The 22,337-nt window shown below is 44.3% G+C and overlaps 2 protein-coding genes across 13 annotated transcripts in view; one reads left to right on the top strand and one right to left on the bottom strand.

The window, feature by feature from the left end:
- Nucleotides 1-22,337, top strand: part of WDSUB1 (WD repeat, sterile alpha motif and U-box domain containing 1) — a 157,445-nt gene that overhangs the window by 87,349 nt on the left and 47,759 nt on the right. For 2 of the 8 annotated variants that reach the window (XR_011022847.1, XM_068245718.1), the window contains one exon: nt 9,081-9,402. The exons of 2 other annotated variants lie outside the window; for them this stretch is intronic. The gene's annotated coding sequence lies outside the window, so the exon portion shown is untranslated. Of the gene's footprint in view, nt 1-100; nt 147-2,983; nt 3,132-3,225; nt 3,352-9,080; nt 9,403-22,337 lie in introns of those variants that run through there. 4 more of the 8 variants (XR_011022850.1, XR_011022851.1, XR_011022846.1 and 1 more) reach the window with 4 other exon arrangements.
- Nucleotides 1-22,337, bottom strand: part of TANC1 (tetratricopeptide repeat, ankyrin repeat and coiled-coil containing 1) — a 324,590-nt gene that overhangs the window by 21,276 nt on the left and 280,977 nt on the right. For all 5 annotated transcript variants that reach the window (XM_068245707.1, XM_068245709.1, XM_068245710.1 and 2 more), the window contains one exon: nt 5,755-5,888. In XM_068245707.1, the coding sequence (XP_068101808.1) occupies nt 5,755-5,888 (134 nt within the window). The remainder of the gene's footprint in view (nt 1-5,754; nt 5,889-22,337) is intronic.

Below are 22,337 nucleotides of genomic sequence, written 5' to 3' on the forward strand. Positions count from 1 at the left end.
ACACAGCTTGGCAACCCGAGAGTCTGAGGAGTAGAAGATTTGATAAAAGGATCATGTTTATGTTGCCTGTAGTAACGAGATTCTTCATCCCATTTCTCAGCGCAGTGACAAGCAGGACACCTGAGCAGCTGCCAAGAACAACAAGACGTATGAATAACTAATAAAGGAAAAATGCTGTGTTGCCTATAGCAACATATAAACTTCTAAGTGTTCATTTTATAACTCAGGATTGTGAGCCACACTCAAACCTGAGCTGTAAAAAAAAATAAAAAAATGGAGACCTGATTGGCTGCATTGTCTAGAACACTGGTGCCCACACTTTTTCAGCATGTGAGCTACTTCGAAAATTACAAACTGAAAATGATCTACCAGGTAAAATCTATCTACAGATGCAAGTCACAACTGCAGCACATGCACAGCGGCACTCTATAAGCAATTACCATAATCCACCACTGCAGCAGTCCATTAGTGATTACCACAAGCCACAACTGCAGCACATGCACAGCGGCAGTCCATCAGTGATTACCACAACTGCAGCACATGCACAGCGGCAGTCAATCAGTGATTACCCCAAGCCACAACTGCAGCACATGCACAGCAGCAGTCTATTAGTGATTACCACAAGCCAAACTGCAGCACATGCACAGCGAAAGTCTATAAGCAATTACCACAATCCACCACTGCAGCAGTCTATTAGTGATTACCACAAGCCACAACTGCAGCACATGCACAGCGGCAGTCCACCAGTAATTACCACAAGCCACAACTGCAGCACATGCACAGCGGCAGTCTATTAGTGATTACCACAAGCCACAACTACAGCACATATACAGCGGCAGTGCACCAGTAATTACCATAAGCCACAAGTGCAGCACATGCACAGCGGCAGTCCATCAGTGATTACCACAAGCCACAAGTGCAGCACATGCACAGCGGCAGTCCATCAGTGATTACCACAAGCCACAAGTGCAGCACATGCACAGCGGCAGTCCATCAGTGATTACCACAAGCCACAAGTGCAGCACATGCACAGCGGCAGTCCATCAGTGATTACCCCAAGCCACAACTGCAGCACATGCACAGCAGCAGTCCATCAGTGATTACCCCAAGCCACAACTGCAGCACATGCACAGCGACAGTCTATAAGCTATTACCACAATCCACCACTGCAGCAGTCTATTAGTGATTACCACAAGCCACAACTGCAGCACATGCACAGCGGCAGTTCACCAGTAATTACCACAAGCCACAACTGCAGCACATGCACAGCAGCAGTCCATCAGTGATTACCACAAGCCACAACTACAGCACATATACAGCGGCAGTGCACCAGTAATTACCATAAGCCACACCTGCAGCACATGCACAGCGGCAGTCCATCAGTGATTACCACAAGCCACGACTGCAGCACATGCACAGCAGCAGTCCATCAGTGATTACCACAAGCCACAACTGCAGCACATGCACAGCAGCAGTCCATCAGTTTTTACCACAAGCCACAGATGCAGCACATGCACAGCGGCAGGCTATTAGTGATTACCACAAGCCACACCTGCAGCACATGCACAGCGGCAGCCCATCAGTGATTACCACAAGCCACACCTGCAGCACATGCACAGCGGCAGCACATCAGTGATTACCACAAGCCACAACTGCAGCACATGCACAGCGGCAGCCCCTCAGTGATTACCACAAGCCACACCTGCAGCACATCAGTGATTACCACAAGCCACAACTACAGCACATATACAGCGGCAGTGCACCAGTAATTACCATAAGCCACAACTGCAGCACATACACAGCTGCAGTCTATTAGTGATTACCACAAGCCACAACTACAGCACATATACAGCGGCAGTGCACCAGTAATTACCATAAGCCACAACTGCAGCACATGCACAGCGGCAGTCCACCAGTAATTACCACAAGCCACAACTGCAGCACATGCACAGCGGCAGTCTATTAGTGATTACCACAAGCCACAACTACAGCACATATACAGCGGCAGTGCACCAGTAATTACCATAAGCCACAAGTGCAGCACATGCACAGCGGCAGTCCATCAGTGATTACCACATGCCACAACTGCAGCACATGCACAACGGCAGTCCATCAGTGATTACCACAAGCCACAACTGCAGCACATGCACAGCAGCAGTCCATCAGTGATTACCCCAAGCCACAACTGCAGCACATGCACAGCGGCAGTCCATCAGTGATTACCCCAAGCCACAACTGCAGCACATGCACAGCGGCAGTCCATCAGTGATTACCACAAGCCACAACTACAGCACATATACAGCGGCAGTGCACCAGTAATTACCATAAGCCACAAGTGCAGCACATGCACAGCAGCAGTCCATCAGTTATTACCACAAGCCACAACTGCAGCACATGCACAGCGGCAGTCCATCAGTGATTACCACAAGCCACAACTGCAGCAAGTGCACAGCAGCAGTCCATCAGTGATTATCACAAGCCACAACTGCAGCACATATAAAGCAGCAGTGCACCAGTAATTACCATAAGCCACAAGTGCAGCACATGCACAGCGGCAGTCCATCAGTGATTGCCACAACTGCAGCAAGTGCACAGCGGCAGTCCATCAGTTATTACTACAAGCGGACAGTCAATTAGATGCATATCATAGAGTCCTACATAGTAAGCCAAATAGAACTTGACCAAATTGAGTCACAATATCATGCTCAGTGTCTGGCAAAATAATTATTTTTTTTGTGTTTTACCAATGGTCAATAGTACATTAGTAACATAGAACAGAGTCTCTTATTTTTATTTTCAGTGTTAATGGCTTCATTTTAAGGTTGTATGCTAAACAAACAGAAGCCATGACAGTGATGTAAAATCTGATTACTTTCATTGCAAAACAAACAAGTAATGACCCTTTATACTTTTGAGTATTAAAACCTTATCATTTTTTCACTTTAGCCAGATTAGAGTGTTTTGTCTTCTATTTACTTTTCAGAATATCAGGCTAAATTCCATAAGCTGTTGGACTGGACAGTTGGCAGAAAATAGAAAGGGACCTCAGACAATCGAGACAAAGGAGGACTAGTTCTATATGTACCTATGTTTATCTCATCATGCCACATGTCACTTTAGGGAAACCTGAGGTGAGGCGGCTATGGAGGCTGACTTATTTATTTCCTCTTAAAGAATGCAATTTGCCTGGCTGTCCTGCTGACCCTCTGCCTTTAATACTTTTAGCCACGGACCCTGAACAAGCATGAAGGATAAGGTGCTCTGACTGAAGTCTGACTGGATTACCCACATACTTGTTTCAGGCGTGTGATTCAGATGCTACTGCAACCAAAAACATAAGGAGGACACCAGGTAACTAGCACTGTTAAAAAGGAAATAAATATGGCAGCCTTCATAACCCTCTCACCTCACATTCCCTTTCAGGTATGTTTTAATGGTTTACTTGGACTAACATTACATTTAAGTGCAGTTCCGCACAAGTCCTGTAGAGGCGCTGTAGCCTGCTAATATCCACAGAGCACTGGATGCTTACAGTAAAACTAAGCACATCAGTTATGATAAATCACAAACACAGACTGACTGTTATGTCTGTCAAATGAATCACATCTGCTCTAATTACAAGAAGTAAAAGTACAGGGCAGGCATCTATAGCGGTCATTGTACATTCTCTGTCACACACTGTTCTTCCCAGTGCTGTAATCTGGCCCAGAGCCAGATCAGTATCTCCAGCTATAAGACCTGTGGGCATTGTCTGCTGGGGCCGCGCATTGTCCCCCGCACCCTATGAAGTGCCATGAATGGCCGTCTCCACTAGAAAGAGATGGCTCTAAAAAAGGAACTAGCTGGGGAACTCTGCAAAGACACAAAGCAGGAGACTATCTCATTAGAATTTGTATGGCTGCGTCTTCCAGGGACAAAACCTGCACTGTCACAGCCCTCTTCTGCTAAATATTATTTGACCAGTTTTCAAGGAACAGGAATAAATTAGTTCCACCCCTGTGACAAGACGCTCTTGTTTGCAAACACTGACTTCACTTTTCTCCCATTCGTCCCCTTTCTAAGACATGTACGTTCTGCTGCCCATCGTGTAATACAAACAATACAAACACGTCATCCGGGGCTTCAATAATAAATACAATGGTCACTTTAACGCTAAACAATGTATTGCTATTGAATAGTTGTGATTACACTACTAGTATTACTGATTTATAAAGCGCCATCTTCTGTAGCGCTGTTGCTACTACAGTTTAAAATTTTGCTTTAGCTCAACTGCAGATCATTTTGAAGAGTACGATTGTGTTTAGATTATTAATATATATTACTAGCAGCGTTTTTGTTATTAAATAGTAACTTATGCATTCACGTAATGAATGAGCCAAGAAATTTGGGCGCAGGGCAAAGCCGAAAAACGGCTCACCCGGCTTACTATTCCTCCTGCAGGCCACCGTGGACTCGGGGGTAAGCTGTAATTTGGCTCCCAGCTATTGCTGGCGGTTGAATTACGCTGTTTTTATCATAATTTGGCACCCAAATTACTGTAATTCACATTACGGCCTATGGCAGCAGAGCCCTGTTTGCCTGTCTTTGTAATTTTTTTGCATCAAGAGATTAAAATACAGCAACAGACAGCTATTTCAAGTATATCAGCAACCTTACTCAGGTGTCATATTACTGCTTAGAGCCATATCAACCCCTGCCATTAACTGATGAAGATCAAAAGTCCGAAACAGGCTGTTTGCCCTTTGGGTTGATGTGACTCTGTAAAATGTATAAGCTTTAGGTTTGCTATACACCAGCAGTTCTGGACGTAAGCCTGGCTTCAGGGGCATAAAGAGGAAATTTACATATTCAGCAGTGATGCATCATGGGAAACCACAGTTGCCCTAATGTTTAGGGGAGCAGTACAAGGACTTTGCTTTAACGTTCCTATTGCATATAATCAGCTGCCCTGGCCTGTCAGCCTTTCACAACAGACAGGATACTATCACTAGCTTACCAGCATTATTTACTGCTGCATTGTTGTCCTGTCAAAAAAAATTCTCCTCGTGTGTTTGCGTGCAGAGTCCGGCTTCATGTGATCATGTAACAGTCATGTGAGGCAGATCACCAGTCCCCAAACCCATGAGAGACGTGACATGTCTGGTAAATGTCTAGGCAGGATATTTATCACTGATTACCACTATGTGAAGCATACGTGGATGTATTAGCATTGTACTTTAGCCAGTAATTGGTGGCTAAAGGAATAATTCAGCTTGGACCCTCTGAACTATGAGCCCAGTTATGGTTGAGACTTCTGTGACTCCCATAGCTATGTAGTGCTTACTGGTGATAGCTTTCCTCCTTGTACCACTAATGTTACCCAGGAAACTTTTTACATCAATTTAAAATGGAACTCAAGTCATTGTTTTTTCCATTACATACAGTAGGGGGAAGACTCTTGACCAGTTTTTTTATGCCTTTTGAGGGCATTTTTCCTCACTTCCTGTAGCACAGAAACAGGAAATTGAAGGAAATCTGGCCAATGAGAAGAGTTCTGCCACCGTCTCCAGTTGAGGCCATTTTCCCTTACTTCCTGTAGCATAGAAACAAGAAGTTCAAGGAAATGTGGACAAAAAGTAGTGAAATCCAGACTTAACCAGAAAGGTATCTCCAGCTTAAAATCTGAAAGAAAATCATTCTAGTATAAAATGACCTTAACTTTTCTGAAAAAAAAAATTAAAAATAAATAATTTAATCTCTTTCATCTCTACATACCTGCCAGTGGCCTTGGCGCACAGAGCAGAACAGAGGTGATATGCCGCGTCTGTTGACTCGGGACAAAATAGCGCCATGATCCAGGAGCAGTTCGCTAACTTCCAGCTTTCCCCGTCCCGCTGCCGCTGTAAGGGCTGGAGAAACAGAGATCATTATGACGCGCTCTGGTGACAGATTCGCATGCCTACTATCTAGTGTGCCTTTCACCAGCCATGCTTAGCAATGCTCATTCACTCCTTGCAGACTTTACACAAATATTCATTCAGACAGAAATAAAACAGATGATAGAGAATATGAATCTGCTTCTCTCTTGAGTTTCACGGCTCCGGGAGCCACAGGGTACAATATTGAGCCTTTTGTTCTGAGTGTTTTATATCATGAGACTCCAGAGACGTCAGTTTCAATCAATTCTAAAACGGAGATTCTGTTGGTTGTATGAAATATTTAATCCAGCAATGCCCTTGTGCTAAATAAAAGGGCACAATTTGTTCTACTTAAAATGATTATAGAAAGGAATGAATTAAACATGCTTTCTGTGAGGCCGTAATTTACTCATTAAACGGATGAGGGGATGTGTTGAGAATTAAGTGACGAAAACTATTTTGTGTTTAATAAGGTGAATGAGGCTAATAGGTACAGTATAGCCGAGGTAGGCATGCTGTAAACCTAAACCAACAGAATAACCTGATCTATCTTCACACAGCGGCAGGAGCAGCAATCTGAGGTCTAAACCAACTCAACAGCCCAACTTGCTTCAACGTCAACTGTCTGTAAAAGCAGCACTGCTGTATTTTCCATCTTCTGTATGTGCTACAATTGAAGCCATGCTTTGCTATGTTGAGAAAAGAAAAGCAGAAACCTTTATTTTATGTCTCCCTATCTCATAACTCTTCGCCTCTTGCACACAACATGCGATTCCGATTTTTTATTCCAATTAAAGAAAAAAAGTACTGCAGGCCGCTGCGTTTTTTTAATTAGAATCATAAATCTGATCATATAAAAAAAAAAAAAAAAAAAAAAAACAATCACACGTGCAAGAGGCCTTAGGGCTCAAACCCACTAGAAGTTTTTTCTAAGCGCTAGTAAGTTAAAAAATCTCTTGCTAATGCAATGCTATGGGGGATTTTTATAAAATCACATCACTCAAGTGGGATCACACCCATAGCATTACATTAGCAAGAGTTTTCCAAATCACAAACGCTCCGAAAAGCACTGCTAGTGGGTTCCAGGCCTTACTCTGTCACACTGTAACTGTTTCTGCTGATTTTCAGTCTCCATTTCTTTAGCTCTTTTTCCACCTGTTCTGCCTGTATTTTCACTCTGTTGCTTGCACTGTCACTTTTATTTCCAAATATTGCCTTTTTCTTTTTCCTATAAAGTAAACCTTTATTTTATCACTAGTGACCTAAGCCCATTTTAAAATTGGCTCTAGGGCTGTCACCGCCGCGCGCACACAAGCCTGGCCTGCCCCCTGGTCCGTCCTGCGTCCTGTTCCAGCGGCTGTTAGTGCAGGATATGAGCAGTAGCGCAAAAACACTGACACAGGGGCAGGACGTAGGAACACTGACACAGGGGCAGGACGCAGGAACACTGACACAGGGGCAGGACGTAGGAACACTGACACAGGGGCAGGACGCAGGAACACTGACACAGGGGCAGGACGCAGGAACACTGACACAGGGGCAGGACGCAGGAACACTGACACAGGGGCAGGACGCAGAAACACTGACACAGGGGCAGGACGTAGGAACACTGACACAGGGGCAGGACGCAGGAACACTGACACAGGGGCAGGACGTAGGAACACTGACACAGGGGCAGGACGTAGGAACACTGACACAGGGGCAGGACGCAGGAACACTGACACAGGGGCAGGACGCAGGAACACTGACACAGGGGCAGGACGCAGGAACACTGACACAGGGGCAGGACGCAGAAACACTGACACAGGGGCAGGACGCAGGAACACTTGCCTTTTATTAGGTAAGATTCCTTAGAACACTCATGTCTCTTTCACACTGTAATAGCCCGTTTCCATTAACAAGTGATGCAAGTACGGCTGACTAGCTGCATCGCATTACTTCCGCTGGCGTCTGCGTCACTTCCGCATCTCCCAATGCGAAAATGTATGGAGGGGACTGCGTGCTGATGTGGCAGTGCAAGACTCAGCAGCATGCTGCAGATTCTCAGATCGCTCCGCATGTAATGCTTACAATGGAAATTGTTCCATTGCCATGCACTGGGTTGAGGACATCTGCTGTGCGATGTGGCTATGTAGCCATATTGCACAGCTTCTAGTGGAAACGGGCCCTAACTGCTTCTGCTTGAACTCGTTCCCTCCAGTTTTCTTTCCTCTTTAATCTCTCACACTGTAACTGCTTCTGCTCGAGCTCCTTCCCCTTTGGTTTCCCCCTCTTGCATCTATCTCCCACAAACAGCTTCAGCTTGAGCTCTGCAGCCAAGTTCTCTGCTGTCACCTGGTATCCGCTCAGTAAAGAGCATGTGTACCAGTGTGTAGGCGGTCTCCTATTCACAAACAGGTTTCCTTTCCAGGAGATTATTTGTAAGTTGAATTTGTTTGCATGTTGAGTCCAGTGAAACATGGATACATTATATACAAGTCTGGATTTGGACATATAGTATAAACTAGGTTTTTTTTTTTTATTGTTTTCAATGTATTTTTAAAGTTCTCCTACAATCCTAACAGTTTATAGAATACTGTAACATTTAACAACAAAAATATATAATAAAACAAACAAACAGTATTGTATATTTTTGTGAATGAAGACAACTTTGTAATTCAAGTTATTTGTAAGTAGGAGACTATCTGTATAGATAAACCCATTGTCCAACAGACATTTGATGCGGCCTTTTCTGTCCATCACCAACTTCACTCCCTTCATGTTTCATAAAAACAAAAAGTTTTAAATGAGGATGATACCATTTATTGGCTAAATTAAAAGAATAAGAGTAAGCTTTGGGCTATTCCGCCTTCATCAGACTCGAATCCTGTATGCTGACATTGCAGAAGCAGCCTTATCATACCCAGCCTGTAGGCGGCAGCAAACATGGTGGCTGTTTCTTGCTTGCATTAACTACTAGCCACTTCCTGGACCTGTACAGCTAGCCAAAGAACCATCAGATCTCCACTGCCCCCTACAGTATGCTGCATAGGGTATATTCCTCACTTCATATGCGGAAATCCTCCAAGTATAAAGAACATACAGTATATCATTTTAGTAGTAATCTGGTAGCAGCTAGAACAAATCTCATATTGAACCTCCCTGGAATACTGAGTTCGACTTTGTGCATTATTTGTCTTTCAGTACATGTATAGGAGGTTGTACAGCTGGGAGTTTTCTTCAATAGACCTCGTTGATTGCGGCCAAGCATTTGCCTTGCACCGTTGTAAGGCAGAACTATCACAAAGCAGCGAGAAGCCATTTAGCTAGCGTTTGGCGGCGTTACAAGACCATCCGTTGTGCCAAGTACGACTTCAGAATGTTATGGTGTCATTGTACGGCTTAATGAATGATACAGAGTGTTAGCCAAAGACAATCGACTCGTTAATGTGTCTGTCTTCAGATTATTTATTAGTTTGCAGATTAACTCGCCCAAATCATTTGCTTTCAAGTTAGCGCTGAAAAAAAAACCCCAAACCCTGAAATAAATAAAATATTGCAATAAAGAAATAAACGCTGGAACTCTATGGGTTTTATTAATGTTGGAGAGGCATCGTTTAGCTTTATTCCATGGCTGTTAAACAGAAATCAGGATTACTTAGCAAGATAACTTACCCGAACTACTCTGTGCAGCAATGCATTCTGGGAATTAATATCCTGGTGCTGGGTGCAGTATATTGAGCTAACTTGCACCATACTAACTTCCTCCAGCCGTTAGTGACCTCTCCTGAGTGAGACAGCTCCACCTAACCTAACCCCCTACACTATGTATGACCAAAAGCTCCCCTTTTTCAACTGCCTTAAAGAGAAACCGTAACCAAGAATAGAACTTCATCCCAATCAGTAGCTGATACCCTCTTTCCTATGAGAAATATATTCCTTTTCTCAAACGGATCATCAGGGGGCTCTGTATGGCTGGTTTTGTGGTAAAACCCCTCCCACAGTGTGATGTCAGCACCTCAGAGCTCTGAGGTCCTCACATCATACTGTGGGAGCCTTGTTGCATTGTGGGAAATAACAGCTGTTTCCAACTGCCAAAAAAGCTAGCAGCATCTCCTTCCAGTGACATCACCTGCCAGCAGTAAAAATGTCACCATGTGATAAACGTCAGAGTGTAAATCAGGGAGAGGAAAGATTTTACAATGAGCAAACACTGGCTAAATAATGTATACATAATTATTGTAAAATTAGGCACTTTTTTATTATATTATTTTCGCTGGAGTTCCTCTTTAAACGGAAACCTAAACTGAGAAGGATATGGATTTTTCTTTTTAAAATAATACCAGTTGCCTGGCAGCCCTGCTGATCCTGTGTCTATAATACTTTTAGCCACAGCTTCTGAACAAGCATGCAGATCAGGTGCTCTGACTGAAGTCAGACTGGATTAGCTGCATGCTTGTTTCAGGTGTGTGATTCAGCCACTATTACATCCAAAGAGATCAGCAGGACTGCCAGGCAACTGGTATTGTTTGAAAGGCAACATCCATATCCCTCTCAGTTTAGGTCCCATTTAAGGCTTGTACACACGTCCCAACAATCTGCCCAACTATCTTCTATACTTAGTCTGCTGGAAGACTGTTGGGCGTGTGTACATCTGGCAAACAAGACGACCAACTGATAACAGGTTGTTTGCCAGATCCATCCAGTGGATCAACCTGCACAAGAGTCTTGCAGGTTGGCCACGTGTGTACAAATCTTCTGAACAACTTTATTGTTCTTGAACGCAGACATGTTGTGCAGTTCGTCGCTTGGCTTGCAGCGTAGTATTAAGGGGAGTTGGTTGTTTAGTTGGTTGGTGTGTGTCTACGTACTTATCGTGTTAACAACTTCTTGAGCAGTTGGTTACGTGGTGTGGTTGTGCATTATGTTGGACATGTGTATGATCCTAACACTGATCTTAACTCCCTCCTTACAGAAAAGGCTGGTAGCAAACCGCTATAACTTAAAGAAAACCTGAACTGAAAATTAAAAGTCAAAATAAACATACACAAGTCATACTTACCTCCTGTGTAGTCTACTCCTCAATCTATTTTTCCTCTCCTGCATCCTGTTTGTCCACTGTGATCAATGGAATTCTCCGTCCTCCATTTTGAAAATGGCCATTACACCATAACAGCTTTCTGGTCAGCACACAGTTAAACTGTAACATCGCCCACTTAAGCCATAGGGAAACATGGACACATCAGTTCTCCTCTCAGCGGTAACTGACAGCAACTGATATATAACTAAGAGCAACTGATCTATTTCAGTTCTGACAAAATGTTGTCAGAACTGGAAGGGATCATTGTCAGAAGAAAATGGTGAGCTTCTGAGAGGAACTGATGGCAAGATAACTATGTAATGTTCATTTGAAGTTACCCCGAGTGTTTATTTTAAATAATTTTACTCAGTACAGGTTCTCTTTAAAGGACCACTATTGCAAAAACATTTTAAAATTTTAAATGCATGTGTATGAAATGTATAAAATGTACATTTGTTCCCGAGTAAAATGCACTATAAAATTGTTTTCTCATATGTTGCTGTCACTTACAGTAGGCAGTAATAACCTGACAGATATGAAATGTCTTGGGCCCATCTCCTCTTGGGGGATTCTCACGGTTTTCTTCATTTTTAAAAGCAATCACTGAATGGCAGTTGCTCAGTCTAGCTGCCATAATGGCTGCCAAGCGAGTCTGGCAAGCTGTCTGGCATTCTTATATAGATCTTTTCTGCTAAATGGGACACTATGTGTATGTGTTTGCAACGAGATAAAAACGAGATAAAAACAAGGAACACCAAGAGCCCCAATAGTGTAATATGTACTGGTAAATGGTTACTAGATAGAGTAAATATTAATATTCACAAACCAGGGTTACCATTAGGCAACCACTGTATAGGCAGGTGGGGAGATTTTCCTGACCCAACTGAGGAATAAGAAGTCGCTCTCTGTAGATGAGAAAAAGGGGGTTCAACCCTCCACCCAGGGTGGACTCAATATTATGCAGGAGAACTGAGGCGCCAAAAGGATAAAAGGAAGCTAAATGAGCTTAAAAACCAAATTCTTGGTAAATAGAGGAGGTAGTGGTGGACTTACCTCCTCCAAGTAGACACACAACGACTGTAGTAAAGACAGTCAATATATTTTATTTATGGACTCCAAATATGCAACATATTTCGCAGGTTTGATCCCGCTTCATCAGGCAATAACAACGGAGCAACAGCTTATGTGGTCAGTAGAAGAGCCAGGTACCTCTCAAACCTGCGAAACGCGTTGCATATTTGGAGTTCATAAATAAAATATATTGACGGTCTTTACTACAGTCGTTGTAGTAAAAAAGGTCTTGCAATAAAAAATTGCTTTTTGCCTTCTCATTTGTGGCCTGTCCCTGGAGATGGTGAATGTAGAGGAATGATGATATTTGTGGCCTGTCCCTGGAGATGGGGAATGTAGATAAATGGTGATATGTGTGGCCTGTCCCTGGAGATGGGGAATGTAGATAAATGGTGATATTTGTGGCCTGTCCCTGGAGATGGGGAATGTAGATAAATGGTGATATTTGTGGCCTGTCCCTGGAGATGGGGAGTGTAGATAAATGGTGATATTTGTGGCCTGTCCCTGGAGATGGGAAATGTAGATAAATGGTGATATTTGTGGCCTGTCCCTGGAGATGGGGAGTGTAGATAAATGGTGATATTTGTGGCCTGTCCCTGGAGATGGGGAATGTAGATAAATGGTGATATTTGTGGCCTGTCCCTGGAGATGGGGAATGTAGATAAATGGTGATATTTGTGGCCTGTCCCTGGAGATGGGGAATGTAGATAAATGGTGATATTTGTGGCCTGTCCCTGGAGATGAGGAGTGTAGATAAATGGTGATATTTGTGGCCTGTCCCTGGAGATGGGGAATGTAGATAAATGGTGATATTTGTGGCCTGTCCCTGGAGATGGGGAGTGTAGATAAATGGTGATATTTGTGGCCTGTCCCTGGAGATGGGGAAGGCTGGCAGTGACGGACACACATGTGCACAGGGAGTTTAGTTCATTGTGGAGCTCAGAGGAAAAGGCTGTGTCTGAGCTGGATTCAGGAATACAGGAAGCAGCAGTACAACAAGGGGAGGGGGAGGCAATAAAGCAGAAGAATGTTCCCGATAATTATGGCCTGTTTAGTGTGGATGATGGCGGCAGCCTGTGAGCTACACCCTCCATCCAGTTTACCATATTGGGAAGCTGGCTAACCCACAGTGTGCTTAAATAAACAGTATCATGGCAAAGCTATGCTCAGGAATTCCGGCTATTCTCGTGCTCACAACTATGCGCTTATCTGATATGATCCCTCTTGCCAGGCCTATTCCCGCTCACTCTTCCACTTGTCTGCACAGGGTTAAAGGCTCCAGTCACAAATACTGGTATGACTGATAGCAACAAGAGAAACAGAGTGTGTTTGTGTGTGAATATATGTACCTCTTAAAGTACAAATTGACTCTTTGGGGCCAATGCAAGCAGGCTCTTACACACACACACACACTACAGTGTACCACCTGCTCTGCAAGTGAGCAATCTGAAATATTTAACAGTTATATAATTTTTACGCTTAACCTAACAAGGGAAGTATGAAACATAAATCATATTTTCTTTTAAAACAATAATGATTTTTTTTTTAGTAAAAAAGGTCTTGCAATAAAAAATTGCTTTTTGCCTTCTCAGCCGTACCTGCAGCAGAAAGAGCACTGGTGTCTATTTACTAAGTACCAGCAAGGCTGAGGGGGTGAGGAGGAGGAGGGCCTAATCTGACACATCTTTGATCACCATCCAAGAAATCTGACAGGAAGTTCAAATGAAAATGTGAAAAGGGGAGGGGGGGAGCTGTTTTTTTTTTCCTGCCAAAAAGAAAAGGCTGAGAGTTTTGACAGCGGGATTAGCACCGAGTAATAACAGTTCCAAGAATGGTCTTTTAAGCAGACCCAAAGCCTGAGACAGATCAGGACTCTTTATAACCCACACCCAGCCAGCCCTGACCTAAGCTTAATGTAAACATTAGCGATTAACGCTGCATAAACCATCCCCTAATTATAATAGAAGACCTCGCGCTACAAGTGTCTGATCGCTCTCGCTCCTATTTCAGGCCTGATAACGTTCATCAAGCCGGGAAACAACGACGACAATAAATACCTGTCTGAAACTTGTGTGGTTTCCAGGATTAAAAATGTACATTAAAGGATTACATGCATTAAAGCATTCATCCGACTGTGGGAGGGTACCGTGCAGGAACAAAAGGTCACCGAGTCAGGATGGATGGTGGGAAGGGTAGACTATATAGCTTTACAATGCCAGACACTGGTAGGAACACTACACAAGGGTCTATGCAGATTGCATATCTACGAAACTGACACCTCAGGTTTAATATGAAGCTGAGAGAGAGCATGAGATGCCATCAGTTTAATAAGCATCTCCGATGTATACTGTGCAAACTTCTCATGCTTACATAACTTACTATTTTTTCAGCATGCACAGACCACAACCTCTGCATCCAACAATGCATTGACTGAGAAATGCTACAGAGCATGCATACAAACATGGGTATGTGTATGTGTGTAGGTAAAAGGACAGGAGACAGTGGCTGAGGTCAGGAGAAGAGGAAAGAGAGAAGAGCTGAGGTCAGGAGAGGAGGACAGAAGAGTAAGGCTGAGGTCAAGAGAAAATATCAGTAGAATATAGCTGAGGTCAGGAGAGGAGGAAAGGAGAGAAGGGCTGAGGTCAGGAAAAAGAGGACAGGAGAGAGGAGCTTAGGCTAGGAGAGGACAGAAGAGCATCTGATGTCAGGAGAAGTGGATTAGAGAGAGGGGTTGATGTCAGGAGATATGGACAGGAAAGAGGGGCTGAGGTCAGGGGAAGAAGACAGGTGAGAGGGGCTGAGGTCAGGAGAAGACAGGTGAGAGGGGCTGAGGTCAGGAGATATGGACAGTAAAGAGGGGCTGAGGTCAGGAGAAAAAGACAAGTGAGAGGGGATGAGGTCAGGAGAAGAAGACGACAGGTGAGTGGCTGAGGTTAGGAGATATGGGGCGGATTTCAGGAGTAGAAGATAAGAGAGAGTGGCCTAGGTCAGCAGAATTAGTCAGAAAAAAGGGTTAAAACAGAGGGGCTGAAGTCAGGAGAGGAGGTGCTAAGGAAAGAACAGGGGAGAGGGGCAAAGGCAGGGACTAGAGCCCAAGGAAAGTATGGGGCTGAGGACAGGACAGGGTAAAAGGACTAAGGAAAAAGAAGATGGGGACTGCACAAGATAGGGGGGCCGAGGACGGAGCACTAAGGGCAAGACAAAGAATAGGGGCTGAGGACTGGACCAAGAGAGGGGGACTGGGGACAGGACCAGAGAGAGGGGGCTGGCTGAGGACAGGAAGAAAGCACATGACAGAAGGAGAGGATAGAAGAGAAGAATCCAGGAGAAGTGAAAGGGGTCTGAACAGTCCTGCAGTATAGAGGAAACCCAGACACAGAAGGAAGTGAAGATGAGAAGAGTGGAGGAGAAAGGACAACCATATGAGCATCAGAAGTTAGGAATTACAGATTTGAACATTATTATAGAATATAAATGTACTTAATACATCTATATATTGGATTAATGATGTAATCCGTGCTTAATCTGCACGAAGAGTAGTCATCGGAACCAACCTGGTTGCTGCCATAAGAGATTATACAATATTACAGTTACACAATACAACGCAACTAAACTAACTGCAGCAGAAAAAATAACCACGGCCATAACTTCCTCTTCAAAGTCACAAAGCAAAGAAATACCAAACGTGAGACATGTGAAACCAATCAGCTAGACTGAAGATAAATGATCAAAGAATACACATGACTATATAAATAGAGGTCAGATGGATTTTAAACACATTTGTTTCTTGGACGGTAGTGCCGTCAGGTCCCATGATTAGAAAGGTTTCTCGGATAAATGCACCACATTCTCAGCGGTTAGACATTCCAAGCACAGATGTTTTCCTAATCCCTCCATTATTACTATGCACAGAGATAAAATAATACATTAGTGGCAATAACGTAAAAAACATAAAACAAAAAGTAACTCTATAAAGGCAAAATCAGGAGGAGGTTCCCCAACTCTCAGAAATGGTCTAGTGAGGTCTAACCTATTCTTAAACACGGACAAAAACTAAAGTCAACCCTTCAATTGTGATTGGCCAATCACTGACCAACTTTACCACCTCCATGTAGTATGGGGGCAACAGATTTGGAATTTTAGGAGCAGATTGTTTAAGTAAGCTCTCATACTACAGGTTTCCAATAGATATCAGCTTGAAATCTATTGGAAATCTGTGGAGCCACCTCTGCCTGCTGAGCCCACCAGGTCTCCCCCCAGCTATGTGCTCCTCTGGGCTGTGCAGAGTGTTGCAGCAGAGTGTGCGCTCACCTAGCCACTGCCACGCCTCCTCATGAGTCATCTCTCCATCGATGCTACGCGCCTGTACCCCATGACCCGATGTACCAGACAGCATGTACGTGCGTCGGGTCATGGGGTACAGCAGCCCTGGTGGTGATGGAGATAAGACTTTACACAGCTGGGGGAGAGGTACACATTTTAGATAGGGGGGTGACTAGTTGATCCAAAATCGAACGCTTCACAACCGATCTCCCCCTTTAGAGCTACATATTTTAATCGGTTCCAATCTTTAATGTCGATCACTTTCACCCCGGAAATCAGCAGGCCACAGTGCCGCACTGATTTCTACCAGATTTGATCCTAATGATGAGTGTGGGCACCTTTAGACTATAAAACACAAACACTGGTGCACATGGCAGGGGTCCCAAGCTCTGCCACCACCTGCGACCCCCCCCCCCCCCCCCAAATCCCCATGAAACACCAATAGGGGAAGTGCAGATGAGCCCTGGTGCTGCCACCACCAGGGGATTCCCACACTGCCTCTATATAATGCTGAATGCAACACACACGAGAAGCTAACGCTCACTCCCAGCAATCTGCCATTTTTATATGGTCCACAGACAGCCCATCAGCCAATCAAGTGCAATGGTAATATTAATATAACGGGCTCTAAACCTCTCTCACAACCCCTCTCCTCGCCTGCCCCTGTGACCGCCACCGCATGTCAGGACTCACACCGTGACCGCCCCCTGGCCCTACCCTCCTCCTCCTCTAATTGCCACCTGTGTGCTGCACATGCACGGTACACAAAAGCACGGGCACACAGGAGGACGCAGCGAAATGGGATTTATTATATAGGATAAAGCGCCAACATATTACGCAGCGCTGGACATTAATTAAGGTTACAGACAATATTTAGGGGTGACATACAGCAATATGACAATACAGGAATGCATGCAAACCAGGTCACACAGCACAGTGTAAGTACAAGGTAATGCTTAGTCAGTCACTGGATAGCAGTATGGAGATTAGTATGGAGATTAGGCAAGTCAAGTTCACTCAGATCGATAGGATGGGTGTATGCTAATGGAGGTGCGTGAACAGGTAGGAGACACAAGGAGGAGTACCCTGCCCAAAAGGTTTACAATCTAGAGGGAGAGGTGAGGACATGAAAGGTAGGAGACCAGAGTTCGAGGGGAGAATTTGATTGGGTAGTCCAGAGTGAAAAGGGGAGTTTTGAGGGACTTCTTGAAGATGTTGAAGGAGGCAGAAACCCTAATGGGGGGAGGTAGGGAGTTTCATAGTGTTGGAGCAGCTCTTGAGAAGTCCTGGATCTATCAGGAATTGCATAAGTTCAGCAACATTCAGGTGAGAGGGTTTGATGGCCCATATAAAAATAGCGGATTGCTGGCTGGGAGTGAGCATTTCATTCTTGTGTTTGTTGCATTCACCTTTAGACTAGAATAGGAACACTAGACTAGGACTATGGTAGGGATTACATTGTGATCTCCTCTGGGAACAATAAGTGACTATGTACTCTGTAAAGTCCTGTGCTGCATGTCAGCCCTGTCTAAACAAGGGCAATCATATATAGAGAGTGGCCAAATTAATGCTATTTACTCACACTTAGATGTTGCTTTAAAGAGAATCTGTATTGTTAAAATCGCACAAAAGTAAACATACCAGTGCGTTAGGGGACATCTATTACCCTCTGTCACAATTTCGCTGCTCCCCGCCGCATTAAAAGTGGTTAAAAACAGTTTTAAAAACTTTGTTTATAAACAAACAAAATGGCCACCAAAACAGGAAGTAGGTTGATGTACAGTATGTCCACACATAGAAAATACATCCATACACAAGCAGGCTGTATACAGCCTTCCTTTTTAATCTCAAGAGATCATTTGTGTGTTTCTTTCCCCCTGCAGCTATCTTCCACTGAAGTGTCAGGCCTTTTCTTCCTGCAGAGTGCAGACAGCTCTGCCTGTATGTAATTCCTCAGTATGTGAAAGCCCAGCCAGCTCAGAGGATTTATCCAGCTTGTAAAAGATAATAGAGCAGAGAGAACCTGCCATAATCTAAATAACACACAGGCAGTGTGCAGAGAGGGGCCTGGAGGGGGGAGATGCATCACAGAACCACAACACTGAACAACTTGGCAGCCTTTCAGACACAGGCCGACAAGTCTGACAAGAGAGAGATAAGTTGATTTATTACAGAGATGGTGATAGTAGAACATGCTGCAGTAAGCCAGAGCACATTAGAATAGATTTTGGAACTTGTAGGATGGAAGAAAACCGGATGAAATTTTTGTTACGGAGTCTCTTTAAAATTAGTTATAAAGCAGGACACTGCTAGGCTCTACAGAAGTACTATTGTTAGCTAAATTCCCATTGACAAGGAGTAAGAAAAATATGCATCTGGCTGCCTATCTTGGCTTCTGTATTGGTGGGGACTTGGCCCATGACAGGAAGGAGACCCTGAATGACCTATTAGAAATACAAAAAGTACAACAAAGCACAACAAATATACAAACAGATGAGTGTTTCCTGGTTTAATAGTTTATGATCAGACTGGGAAACGACCTTGGCCAACCCTTCTCTGTGCTGCGTTCATTCTGATGATTGCTTGTAGTGCTTGATGTAGGAATTAGCATGAGAGTCATGAGATGAACTCTTATTGAAATGTCCACAATCAAGTATCACCTTTTCTCATCTCCTCCTCCCTGCATAGAAAGACAGGTTCTCCCTTTGTCACTTCTCCTGCTGCCCCTTCTCTCCTGCATTTCTCATACATTCTTCTGTCAGATGTAAAGATCTCGTACTTGTCAGAAAGAGGAGCAAAGTAAACTGCAAAGGTGTCCAATGAAAGACTACAATCGCTCCTATGTTCCAACAGTAATACATGCATTTTGCCCACTGAAGCTGAAAACCCACCACAAAGACCACGGAAGATGGATCGGGGAATACGCGGCGACGAAAGATGCGATGAACGATCGTTCCCCGAGCAATCTTCCTCAATCGCATGCTGTGGGAACGAGTAACGGGCATGAACGCGATGATCTTGGCAATTAGCATTGAGACAATGGAGATCGGACCAACCGCCCACAAACGGATCGATCAGGAGTCGTTCAAAGCGAATGATTATAATGTGTAATTGGCCATCGATGAACATCGTTTAAAAAAGTTTTGTTTAAGGACGTTAGGCGATATTACGCAAACTGTTATTCATCGTTAACAATTCGATGAAAGAATCTTCTGGTGGGTATGAGCCTTAAAGAGAAACCGTAACCAAGAATTAAACTTCAATCCAATCAGTAACTGATACCCCCTTTCCCATGAGAAATCTTTTTGGATCATCAGGGGAGGTCTGTATGGCTAATATTGTGGTGAAACCCCTCCCACAGTGTGAGGTCAGGACCATGGTCTTAGCAGTTTCCTGTCTGTGAACCTCATTGCATTGTGGGAAATAGCGGTTTACAGCCGTTCCCAACTGCCAAAAAAGCAAGCAGCGTCTCCTTCCACTGACATCAGCTGCCAGCAGTAAAAATGTCACCATGTGATAAATGTCAGAATGTAAATCAGGGAGAGGAAAGATTTTACAACGAGCAAACATTGACTTTTTTTTAGTGACATTTATACATAATTATTGTAGACATGAACCACTTTTTTCTTTATTACATTATTTTTACTAGAGTTCCTCTTTAAAGTGAACCTTAACTCTGCACCCAAAAAAAAGTTTCACTTACCCTGGGCTTCCCCCAAGATATATGGAGGCTGCGGTCTTTATTTCCTTTTAAACAATACCAGTTCCCTGGCTGCCCTGCTGATCATCTGTCTCTTAGGCCCCGTTCACATCACAAACGCGGACGGGCACGTACGCGGAACGCAACGCGTACGAACGCACGCCATCCGCGTTTGTGTGCGTTGCGTGGCTGATCCCATCACTGAAAAGTGAATGGGACAGCCACGCGTTTTTACAAAAAATGTGTGAACATCAGATATTGCACTCTATGCAATGTATGATGTCGTGCGTGTCGGCCACCTGCACGCGTTTCCAAAACGCGGCTGGAAACACGTACAGTGTGAACGGGGCCTAATACTTTTAGCCACAGACCCTGAACAAGCATGCAGCAGATCAGGTGTTTCTGACATTATTGTCAGGTCTGACTATATTAGCTACATGCTTGTTTCTGGTGTACTTCAGACACTACTGCAGATAAATAGATCAGCAGGGCTTCCAGGCAACTGGTATTGTATAAAAGGAAATACATATGGCAACCTCCATATTATTCTTACTAGAGTTGTTCACTTATACAGAACAACTTGTAATTAATGTTTAATAGCCAATTGAGTGCCTATAGGGAAGCTATGCCTGTCTTCTCTTTCATATTATTTGTAAGATTATTATTATTGGTTTCAGTCACTTTCTCCTGACATAAAAGGCCTAGATGGGATCCGGCTCCATGAAAGCAGCGTGTTGGGTGTGGGTCGCAAGTTTAGTCCTCCTGTCCCGTCATGTTCACAAACTCAGCTGTGCCTCAGTCAAGCCCAGCAAGGCTACAGCTGATGTTATCACGGTTCATTCAGCGCTGGGCTCACAATGAAGGTGTGGCATGGGAAATATTGTGTTTTGCCAACACAGAATATGAAAAGACTAAGTCAAAGGATGACCTGGTTCACAGAGTAGGTTTCCTTTGTTGCAGCTTGTTTAATGGGAGAAGTCTGTGCAGAGGTAGAAAACAAAGCAGAACAAACAGGTTGAGGCACTTGCAGGGTGTCCCAAATCCTCCCAAGTGGATAGGAGGGCATCTGTTGCCTACAAAGCAGCAGAGGGGTGACACAGTGGCTAAGTGCCCAGCACTCTCACCCAGGTTCACATCTCAGACAGAGGAGGGGGTGTGGTTGCCTACAAAGCAGCAGAGGGGGTGACACAGTGGCTAAGTGCCCAGCACTCTCACCCAGGTTCACATCTCAGACAGAGGAGGGGGTGTGGTTGCCTACAAAGCAGCAGAGGGGTGACACAGTGGCTAAGTGCCCAGCACTCTCACCCAGGTTCACATCTCAGACAGAGGAGGGGGTGTGGTTGGCTACAGAGCAGCAGAGGGGTGACACAGTGGCTAAGTGCCCAGCACGCTCACCCAGGTTCACATCTCAGACAGAGGAGAGGGTGTGGTTATACAGCTGTGCCCAGTGTGGAGGAAGGTTTGCCCATTTTCCATCCCAGTAACAGTGGCACACGGCCGTCCATGATTGAATCCGTCATGACATTCGTTCAAAGCAAACTATTATTATTCCTTATCGACCGTCATTAAACATTGTTTGATAAACTTTCATTAATGATTCGACATGAAAATCTTCTGGTGGGTACTAGCCTTAAAGGACAACTGGAGTGAGAAGAATAAGGAGGCTGCCATGTTTATTTCCTTTTAAACAATACCAGTTGCCTGGAAGCCCTGATGATCTATATGGCTGCAGTAGTGTCTGAATCAGGCCAGAAACAAGCATGCAGCTAATCTTGTCAGATCTGACAATAATGTCAGAAACCCCTGATCTGCTGCATGCTTGTTCAAGGTCTGTGGCTAAAAGTATTAGAGACAGAGGATCAGCAGGGCAGCCAGGGAAGTGGTATTGTTTAAAAGGAAATAAAGACCGCAGCCTCCATATACCTCGCGTTACAGTTGTCCTGTAATGATTAACCTGAAGCTCTATAAGGTTTCACCAGAAACAGGCACTGGAGATTTATCTCCCAACTAGTGACCTAAGCCTGTTTGAAAACGGGCTCTAGGACTGTCACTACCGCCTGCGTCCTGTCCCAACGGCTGTCATTGCTTGACATGCGCAGAAGCACAAAAGCACTGACACACGGACAGGCAGAAAGGGACACTCGCAAATTATTATGTGGGATAGTGACTCCTCTTCCAGTGACAAGTGTCAAATATGAAATGCATCATCCATGTGGGAGATCTTCCCATACTATCCTTTGCATCTCTAGGAAAGGAAATGGGGGATATCTCAAACAGTAATACAAAA

Source organism: Hyperolius riggenbachi, chromosome 7 (assembly GCF_040937935.1).
Source record: "Hyperolius riggenbachi isolate aHypRig1 chromosome 7, aHypRig1.pri, whole genome shotgun sequence".
Lineage (NCBI taxonomy): Eukaryota > Metazoa > Chordata > Amphibia > Anura > Hyperoliidae > Hyperolius > Hyperolius riggenbachi.